This window comes from Benincasa hispida, chromosome 9 (assembly GCF_009727055.1).
Source record: "Benincasa hispida cultivar B227 chromosome 9, ASM972705v1, whole genome shotgun sequence".
NCBI lineage: Eukaryota > Viridiplantae > Streptophyta > Magnoliopsida > Cucurbitales > Cucurbitaceae > Benincasa > Benincasa hispida.
Genome location: NC_052357.1, coordinates 32,172,555 through 32,183,808, shown reverse-complemented (window position 1 = coordinate 32,183,808; position 11,254 = coordinate 32,172,555). Strand labels below are relative to the sequence as shown.

At 33.4% G+C, this 11,254-nt stretch overlaps 1 protein-coding gene across 1 annotated transcript; it reads left to right on the top strand.

Moving 5' to 3' along the window:
• Positions 1–9,479: 9,479 nt before the first annotated feature.
• Positions 9,480–10,846, top strand: LOC120084668 (UPF0481 protein At3g47200-like). The gene has a single exon (XM_039040477.1). It carries the CDS (start codon positions 9,480–9,482, stop codon positions 10,812–10,814), a length of 1,335 nt encoding a protein of 444 aa, XP_038896405.1. The 3' UTR covers positions 10,815–10,846.
• The last annotated feature ends 408 nt before the right edge of the window (positions 10,847–11,254 follow it).

Genomic DNA, 11,254 nt, shown 5'->3' with positions numbered 1-11,254 from the left:
GATTTGTTAATTGTTACAAACCCTTGTACTTTGTTTGATTTCTTAAAAAATATTTAGGGTTTGTTTGGTAACCATTTAATTTTTAGTTTTTGAAAAGTAAGCCTGTAAACACCTTTTCACTTCCTAGCTAAAGGAGTTCAGACCGAGAATCACGAAGATGTCGACTTTGCACTATGCCATATGATCTCAGGATTGCTTCGATTTCTTCCACCCGGCTCAGGGGAGACAAGAAAAAATCTTTCATTTTTCGCCCTTTGTCAGCCCTTGTTGCCTTCCTTAGCAAGCCCTCGAGCCTCATTTTTTTTTCGCCTTCCTCATAGAAGCCATCGGGTTGACCCCTCAGGCCGAATTCTATGGTCGAGAACGCTGTAATAAGAAATTGGCCATGAGAGACCTTTTCAAGTATTGCACCCAAAGAACAATGTCCGGCCACCCAGTCCTCAACTATCCTCGACGGTTTGCGAAAGCTTTTGCATATTCTTTTCCGTTTTTCCGTTTACTAATTTGAGCTTCTCGACCGATAGGGAGAGAAGCTTTGTGCCAAAGCCATTTATAATCCCTCAAGTAGGTAACCCCGAAAGAGGGAAGAGATTTTCGAGTACGGAAAACCTCTGGATTTGAAATCACTGCTTATATACCTGGTATTGGTAATAATTTACAAGAACATTCTGTAGTCTAAGTAAGAGGGAGAAGGGTTAAGAAATTACGCGGTGTGAGATATCACATTGTTCGAGGAACCCTAGATGCTGTCGGAGTCAAGTACAAGAACAGGGACAGGGCAACTAGAGGGCTCATTTCCATACATCTGAGATAAGAAAGAGACGAAACCCTCAAAACGAGGAGAATCCGAGCCGAGAACTTCTTACCTTACAAGAAGTGTAAGGAAGGGAATGCGCTTATATAAAGTGTTGTGAAGACTGGTTACCACTAGATGATCCATTATTCCTCAGAACAACTAGCTCACTCACGGAACACATACGTCATTCACGATGATGTAAATGCACTTCTCTTTGTTAGAAAAAGAAAGATTTAATCAGGTTCTAGAAATTGAACCGATTTCAAAGGCTTGATAAAGCTTTGGCATGATGTACGCATGGGAAAATCGTGAATCAAAAAGCGTGGCGAAAATTCTCAACCCGAGATGTTAGAAGGTGCAAAATCAATGGGTGCTAGAGCTGTTACAATTGCTTCAGCGGGAGCTGCTGTCGGTATTGGAAACGTGTTCAGTTCTTTGATCCATTTCGCACCTAGTGTGTAAGCTCAACAATGAACCGCGACTAACCCTCAGACGACCTATCTAAGATTGGGGGAAGATCCTCAGTAGTGGTCGTAGTGGCAACTCTTTTGCGCTAGGAGTTATGTTATTGTCGTTTAATTTAGCTTTCATTTAGGAGTGAAAAGGAACATCTTTATGAGATGGATGTAATCGATAGATCGATAGTAAGTTATGAAAGGCAGGCAATCCATTCAAGCTAGTTATAGCCCTAGTCTAATATGCCAACAATCGTAGGCAGTTGTGTACCAGATTTTCATTTTTTAACCCGTAGGCCAGCAAGTCAGAATCCTACCAAGACTTTCGAGATTCAGAGTGCCAGAGCGTTAAGCGGCAGCCATTAAATGAAGAATTTCCATCCATTTGCAGTCTCGTTCGCTACCTCAGGTCATAATTACGCAATTGGCCTAGTTCGAAAAATGAAGAAAGGCTTGTCGGAAATTGTGGATGGGTAAGCATCAGTCTATATGTTGCTCGTGAGCCGCCAAGTACCAGTCTCACAACAGTACTGGCGCAAAAGTCAATCAGTTATACAAACTATTCTAGATTGATTTAACTTAAAAGAAAGAAGTGCTAAGCAAAATCAGAGAAGCAGAGTCTCAAAACCGTTCCATAGGCTTGGATTTTAGTCTTCTATTAGCATGAACATGAATTAGATTCTATTTGTCTACTTTATTCTTAAGAGAACCCCCCACCCGAATGCCCACTTCCAATTGATGACTGACTATTAAATAAGTGTTGACCTAAGTCCCTGTGTTGGGGCTCGGCTCCCGAACCATATGTGAGCGGCCTCGTACGGCTCTTCCTAAGAACTTAAAGCCCGCTCTCTCTAAATAGAAAAAAAAGACTTTCAAAAAAGCCACTAAAAAAAGTAATATTTCTCGATATCCCTTAAGAACCGTACGGGCACCTTTTGATGCATACGGTTAAAAAAAAAATAGTGAAAAAAAGAATCAATGTTTAGATTTTAGCCTTCTTTAGCTTTCAATTACTTCGATTTCTAGCAGTAAACTCTTCCGGGGGGGTTCGATCAGTAGAGGGGATGACTTCGCTTCCATAACATACGCCGTTTTCTCTGTCTTCCTCGGCCATCTTGATCTGGTTATATCAAGAGAAAGCAAGCATCCATAAAGGATAGCATCCTATGTCCAGCGGTATTGTCCACCAGAACATCGATGTGAGGAAGAGGAAAATCTTCTTTTGGGCTTGCCTTAGGCATCTTTGGACTCTGAGTAATTAGATAAGGGACAAGAATCATGAAATGCTCCTTTTTCCGAGGGCGGGTCCTTTTCTAGCATATGCTCAGCTGCACCAATAACTGATGCCTACTGGAAAAGATTACGTATTAGATTAGTAGATTAGGCACAACTCATGACCTTAGACTATCCTAAGGAGTCGGGCAAGGCCCTCCAAGAGCTCGGTACCAAATAGGCACAGCTAAGGAATAATTGTGCATTCAAAGGAGCATGTCATCGAAGAGTTTCCAACATTCATTCTCGAGCAGGGACCATGAACTATTTGTGTCAATGGATGGGTGTAATCCGAAAAAAAGATTCAAACGTAGTTGTTAATGGAGTTGAAGTTACCAAATTCTGAGGAGTCGGTATCAATTTATGCCAAAACAAAAAGTCGAAGAACCACCGGACCTATTATTGACCCTGTGACCAGGGTTGAGCTAGTTGGAGAGACATTACCTAGCCTCTGTCCGCATCAGTGGTTGGCCCACCACTAGAAGCAGAGGAAGCTAAATCACTCGGTAGTCAGCCTTGACTTAACTCGGCCCAAGCAATGCCCAAAGACTCCCATGCCTTTCTTGGTTGGACCAACCCGCAATTTTTGACAAGTCTTTCTTCTTTTTTCGAACCGGGCCAATTGCGCACGGTCTCCCGACCTCTTTTTCAAATGAACCGAACCTCGATACCACATTCAGAATAACATGTTAGTAACAGAACCTTCTTAAAAAAGGTCTAGGGGATAAGCTACATAAGCAATAAATTGATTTTCTTCTCCAGGAATAGGGTCGATCGATTCCATAACATCGTCCTTTGTAACGATCAAAACTGGTAAGCCCATCGGTCCACACAGTTGTCCATGTACCAGTAGAAGATTCAACAGCTACAGCAGCTCCTGCTTCCTCGGGTGGAACTCTGGGTTGAGAAGTTACTCGGAATGCTGCCAAGATATCAGTATTACTTGTTAAGCTCTTTATTATTTAGGGAAACTGCTAATAGATATCTGAGAATCGGGTGCGGAAGAGATTAGAGGTAACTCAAAGCCCTATCTGTACTCGATCTCGGTCTCGGATGATGCGGTCAGAAGATTCGGGGGGATCAATTGTTTTTGCTCACCATCCAAGCCCCCCATATAGTTTAGAATTTCTGAGCAATTGGAAGCCACTTAGGGGCTTGCTTGAAGAAATTTAGCTTGTTTCTCACTGCTTTTGGATATAGGGTTCCGGCTACAGTGGAACCATGCGGATTCTGACATTTTGTTTATTAATGTCATGGTCGTTGCCAGGCCTGTCATCCGATTGTTCCAGAAGAGTCTTACGAGCTCGCCAACATCACGAGCACCATCGGCAACACCTTTCCCCTTTTTAAATTTCTCCTCGTTCAAGAATTTTGAAAAGGGGCGTGAGCTGGTTCTCTTGATATAACCAGATCAAGATGTCATGCTTTTTCGACCGTGGTGGTATGATTGTCGGGCCCTCTCCTCGTTCTGCCTGCTGGCAACCTCGCCCCGTTATGTTATGGAAGAATTGAACTTATTGCAAGGCTGGTTATTCAGAGCCATTTCTTACTTAGTTTCTCTACTTTTTATTAACGCTTTAAAAAACTAAATCAATTTTTTAAAACTAAAAAAAGTAGCATTGAAAATCATGTTCAATTCATGAAGGTCACTTACCTAAGATTTAATATCCTATGACTTTTCTTGATAGCGAAATATTGTAGGTCAAATGAGTTGTCTCATGACGTTACTCGAAGAATGCGTAAGCTGGCCCGAACACTCACAAATATATATATATATTTGAAATTTGACGAAGAATTTAACTCTTTTACTTAAGAAAAATGTAATCATAGTAAGAAATTGACAGAAAATAAGCTTAAGTTTAAAAAACAAAAAACTAAGAACTAAATCTCTACTATATTAAAATTGGCTATATATGGAGAATCTTTCCATGTCCCTTTTTCCCTTATATTTTTCTTAAATTTCCATATTACCTTCGTTGAGTGGCTGTGACTCTTCGAGTGTAAGCGTCTGTTTGAAAGACAGTGGAGATGACTTTTCCAATTAAAACCCACTACGGAAAGACACCTCATTTACGAAAGAATGCAACTTAAACGAAACCTTTCATCTAAGAGATACAAATAGGCATATATCTAACTTCTTCTATTTGGAGTCCAAACTTTGGTCATGGGCATTCAACTCTCATTTCTACCCCACTTTATTCATTTTAAACTGAAGAAATCCGAGAGGAATAATATAAAAAAAATTCATTTGTGAAAGTGGAAGAAATATGGATCGCTAATCCAAATGCCTAAATGACGAACAGTAGAAGAAATCTTCTTAGCAAACATTTTTAATGTAGATAATAAATCTTTGATCGGAGAGATTTCATACAGTTAATTTTATTATTTTGCTCTTTGGGATATTGTATTAGAATCTATTTGTTTATTTTTGGATTTGAAGAGTTTTGATTTAGAAGTTTTTTATATCCAAAAACTCAAATGCAAAACAAAAAAAATCTTTTCAGAATAGATGTGAAATTTATTTATATGGAAAAACCCAAATAAGGTATTATGGAAATATCTTCTCAATGCATATGGATAATGAATCTTGGTAATGTGTTTGGCAATTTTTTTTGGATATTGTATTGAAATCTGTTTGTTTGTTTGTTTTTTTATTTTTATTTTTTATTTTTGAGTTTTTATTTTTTTAGGATTTTGATTTAAGAATTTATTTACATGGAAAGATGAGATTTGAATTTTAGAAGGGAATTGTATAGAAGGTATTTGATGCTTTGTGTCGGCATACATTGACTCGATTAGAAGGGTTGATTCAAATTAGGAGTAATTTGTTCATTGCTTTTTCGATTATTGGGGCTATGTGCACAAGGTTTATTTAAATTTATTTATTTTAACTTTTACTGACTCATTCAATTTTTTTTACCTTTCTTATTTGCATGATATTGAAAAGAAAGAACACTAAGTAGGGAGAGGAAGATGAGAGAATGAAATAAATGAAGATGATAAATAATAAGCCAAATAAGGTACATTGCCCATTACTTTCCTCCCTTGATTGCATAGAGTATAGGATCAAATGCTTTGTTTTTTTACTCAATTTTTTCTTTATTTTTTAAATTTAATCTCAATGTATTTAGTTGTAAAGATTCTCGATAAAACATATTTGAATATATGATCTCCAACGTATTTATGTATCCAACTTTCACTCTTTTTAAATTTGTTTAACTTATTACATTGTATTTAAATATATTAACTCTAATAGAATTCATTTGATTTCACAGAATACATAATCTTCAACGATTTATTTTACTTCATCTTCATTCTTTATATTTATTTTATATCATTGGATTGTATTTTAATATAAAAACTCACTTCCATAAAATTTGCAACTAAAATTTTGAATTTTAAGCAATATGAAATAGATTGGATGATAACTATATGGTTTCATATATATTTTTATATTAAAAGAACCTTGTAAATGAGAAAAAACCGAGAAAATCTTTTAGATTTTGTTTTTTTCCATAGCATCACTAAGATTATTTTCTAAAATATGCCTCACCAAAATTCAACTTTTTACTAATGAACCATTAATTAGGTCAAATATCTACTAAAGATTAGTTGGAGAAAGGAAAGTTAATTGAAGGTCCTTATAATTTTTTAAAACATGTGGAAGTTAATATAGTTGAAGAAACTTTATGGACTATAACAAAGATAGTATTTAGTAAATATCATAATATGCCAATATTTTTATTCTTATATTATTTCCTAGATCTATTATGACTTTATCTTTAATCTTTAGTTATTCATTTTCCTTGTTTTAAAAATATTAAATTAATTTAACTATTAATAATAAATTAACAAATGCAGATGATTTAATTATATATTTGAAAGCGTAGTTTAAGGCTAAGCATTAGCCACAATTAAATAAAATATTATTTTACTTTATTGAGTGAAAATTTAAAAAGAAGATATATAATCTTTTCACCAATCAAATTATGCTAATAAACTAAATAAAATTTATTGTTTAAAACATAATATAATTGTATACAAATCTATATATATACATATAAGCAAATCTAAATATTCTAAATAATTAACAAGAGAACTATATGACAAATAATTGTGCAATTAATACAAAACTTTTTTTTGAAAAAAAAGAACAAAATTTTAAATTTGATCTGCACATACATTTTATATTGTAATTATAATGAGATCTAATTCAAATTTTACAAAAAATATTTTAAAAAATAAAAAATAAATTAATTCTAAATAGTTTCTTTGATAAAGCGCATCAATAAATAAATATGTTATATTCTCCCATGCTACTATGCTTACATTACAAGCCACGTGCATTATTAAACTAGTAGTTCATAAATGGGGTCTTAAAAATTAAAAAAAAAATAAATGGGGTCTTAGAAATTAAACAAATAAGGTTTTATATTTACATTTGTTCATGAGTTAGAAATATATTTTTATTTTTTTCTATTGAAGTGACATTTAATAGATTGTAAAGTTTAAAAAGAAAATTGATAAAATGAGTTGATGTGAATATTGATATTGAGATTTTAATTTTTACAAATTAACGATATCAATACTAACATATGGGGCCGATTGCAATAACTAACAAACTATTTCTGGGATTGTCCATTCAGTTTTTCAAAAAAAAAAAAAAAAAAAAGAAAAGTGATATTATTATAAAGAACAAATAATATTATGTATAGGAAAAAAATTAGTACAATTGTGACCTACCTAGGATTCGAAGTTAAGGAAATAATCCTCGCGATATATATTACCATTGTGCTAGAGTTTGAAAAAAGTGCAAGATGTAAATTTAGAGCTCATCTGAATCACAAATATTGTTTTTGAGTTTAAATATTAGTAAATTTAGAGCTCGTCTGAATCAAAATATTGTTTTTGGGTTTAAATATTAAAGGGGCCAATTGTAAAATGGACAAAAGAAGTTTTTAATACTAAGCCTGTAGCCCAAACCTTTAAATTTTGTAAAAGTAGTAAAAAAATGTGTGGATAAACCTAATATGCGTGATACACTTTATACACACTTTATACACGTTTGATACAAATTCGATACATTTGATAAATCTGATACACTTCGTACCCTTTGATATATCTTATTGATGTGCACTTGATATATTTGATACGCCTTGTACACTTGAATAAAAATGATACACTTATTTATTTATTTTTTTAAAAAGACTTGAAAATTCTTCGTTTCCCCCAACCTCTCTATTCAAACAACGAGCACTACTTCAAACCATCTGCCACCGCCTATCGCCCACCGCTCCACCTCCCTGTCGTAGCTTGAGTTCGGATCACAGCCAAAAACATGATCACAAACTGTAAAATCAAATAATCTCAAATTAATTAAATATAAAAAGTTCAAACTGATGCGTTTTAATCTATTAAATTTAATACCACCACGGTGTTTGAGAAGATTAGGGCAACGACGCCGCTGGGTTTAACGTCGGCGCCGACGAGTTAAGAGGCGACGGAATCAACGAGGTGTTGGAGGTGGGAATCAGAGAGATCAAAGTTTTTGGATAAGGATAAGGCTCTACGATTAGGGAATTTTCCAGCGACGGTTTTCAACAATCTGGTGAGAGTTGAAAGCCCCATTTTGTTGCAGAGATAAGAAATGATAAAATTGAAAGAGGAAGATAGGAATAAAAGTGATGATTAAGAGGAAGAGAGGTTATGGGGATTATATAAAAATGGTGACAGAAGGAATTTTACTATAAACGAAAAGTTAAAAATTGAAGCCACAATTGCAAATACACCAATATATTTTGCTACCTGCAATTTCCCAATATTAAATGTAAAGATTTCAAATGTTTGTGATAATTAATAGATATGTTTGAATATACATAAAAATCCATTTTTGGTGGTTAAATGTTTGTTTGTGTTTTACCCATTATTTTGTACATAGAAACCAAAATTAAATAATTAAACATAAAATATTAAAACTCATGATGATTGAATATTTTAAGTTAATTTAAATTATATTTTCAATATAATATGTGTTGTTTAACGGCTTTTGTCTATGAGAAAATTTTATTAATTAATTAAATGTAACTATAAATTAAAATTAATATTATTCAATATACTATTAGAAATTTTTACCAATAGAAATAATGGCAACTATTTAAAAAAAAAAAATAGCAAAAAAAATTGATAAATACTAATAAACTTAGCTATATCACTGATAGATACTGATAGACTTTTATCGATCTCAATCAAATTTAGCTATTTTATGTAACAGTTTCCTTATTTTTCTATTTTTGAAGATCCCCATATACTATTTATTTCTTCATTCAAGCGTTATTAAAAGTAATATATAAATTAAATAATTTAATTTAACTACTAAAAAGTAGGCATAAATTAATTTATATATTAAAATAAATTGTATAAATTTTATTTTATATAGTTAAGATAATATAAAATATTAATTCTAATGTATTAGCTAAATTCTATTTGAGTCTACATAATATATTGATATTGTAAAAATTAATTAAACATAAGGAAGGGGGTGGCTGGACAATGAATTGGTTGTTATAGTTTGTGACTTATAATAGTGTATAGGTTATAATAGCATATATTTAAATACAAAATATTTTAGTTTGGGTTATAGTATTCAATATTTAGAGCGAGATTATTTTAATTTGACCAAGAAATAGTATACTACAAAGATAGAAAGAGAGTATGAGTAGGAAATAGTAAATATGGAAACAAAGAGAGATTTGAAATGTAATAACGTAGATTGTAGGTTACAATTATAGTTAGAAATACTAACCATTATAATTAGAGCTCCGAGTGAGCTATAACATCTCACTCTACCAACTTCAAATGGGTGACCCAAATATCTTTTAATAGGTTATATTGTTTGGGTTTATTGGGTTTTTAATTATGGATGTGGTGTATAGATTGCAGGTGAAGGTGATTTAGAAATGGATAAGGGTGAGGGTGATCACGTTACGATATCCATAAAAAAAACACTGATGGAGCTGCCTCCTACGAATCCAGAAAGCTTCTTGTATAAAGTTCCCAGACTGCGCCGCAAGATGAATGAAACAGTATATACGCCTCAATTCATTTCAATTGGGCCTTTCCACCATGGCCGACCAGAATTGATGGCCGTAGAACAATATAAGCTTCGAGCTCTCAAAACCTATCTTGCTCGCGTAAACTTGAAAGTTGAGGAGGCCATGAGTATGACTTTTTCATGGGAGGAAAAAGCTCGTAGTTGCTATGGACATTCCATAGACATGAACAAACAAGACTTTGCGAAAATGATGCTCTTAGATGGTTGTTTTATATTGGAGTTTATGAACTCAACAAACTACATGGACAGTCTTTTGAGTAAAGGTGATCATGAAGAATGGATAGATGGTGTTCTCCTCATTGGTGTAATGGACGATGTAGAACGTGACCTAATTATATTTGAGAATCAACTTCCTTTCTTTGTTCTTCAACAATTATATGAGCTATCATTCTCTTCAACAAAAAAGAGCAAAGATCTAACTGTCAACTTTATGGAATGGATGGCAGAATTGTTTATATCGACCACGTCTGGATATGCGCTTCCTTTTAAAGAGACGACCAAGGTAAGACATGTAGTTGATTTATTAAGATTCTACTACATCCCCTCACCTGAGACAGATGAGTATAACAAATTCAATGACAATGAAGGGATCTATTCCTATCAATCCCCAACTATAACTAAGCTCTGTGAGACTGGTATCAAGGTACAGAGAGCAATGGAAGCCGACAGCATGATGGACTTCAGCTTTAAGAATGGGGTTCTCAAAATTCCACCTTTCAGAATTCATACTAATTTTGAAATTCAAATTCGAAATTTGATAGTATCTGAGATTTTCAATGTCGTTGAGGGTAAAAAGTATATATTCCATTATCTTTTACTCTTAGACGACTTGATTAAGACAGAGAAAGACGTGAGTATACTTATGAAGGAGAAAATCATAATTAACGAAACTGATGGTAGTGCCGAACAAGTTTTGAAACTAATTCACAATCTACATCTGATCGCTCCAAGCTATCGACCTCAGTCTTACTTCAACAACATGAGCAGAGATTTAGATAACTATTGCGAAAAACGGTGGCAGCGATCTATGGCTTCACTACGCCGATCTATGGCTTCACTAAAACGTGATTATTTCAGTACTCCATGGGCTTTTATCTCCTTTCTTGCTGCTACCTTCCTCCTTATCCTCTCTCTCCTTCAAACCTTATTCTCTGCTCCATCTATTTTCCATAAAAAATAATCTCAAATTGTTTTTTAATTCTTTGCTCTTGCTCTTCAATTATTAATTTCTATGCATGATTATTAGATGTTCGTTTCTTCATGTCAAGTCAATGTGTAATGTATTGGATACCACCTACAATACTTCAATAAAATTCAATAATACTTTGCCATATATTTTTATAAAAGTTCTTTGATGTTGAATATCTAAACTGTTGCAACTCTAATATGAACCGTCTCGAGTATCAAATTATTATTTATGTTTTATTTAATAATTTTGATGTAATTTTTAGTAATTTTCAATTTTATCTATTTTTGACATATTATGTAAGGATATTTTTGTAGTTATGAACTATGGTGATGCATTAGAGTTTTTCTTGGGAAAATTTCACAAAATGACCAAAAATCAATAACTTTTTTTACCAATGACCATTTCCTAAAAATTTTTCTACCACTAACTTT

Coding starts and splice junctions, on each gene's coding strand:
- LOC120084668 (XM_039040477.1), top strand. CDS start 9,480: ATGGATAAGGGTGAGGGTGATCACGTTACGATATCCATAAAAAAAACA.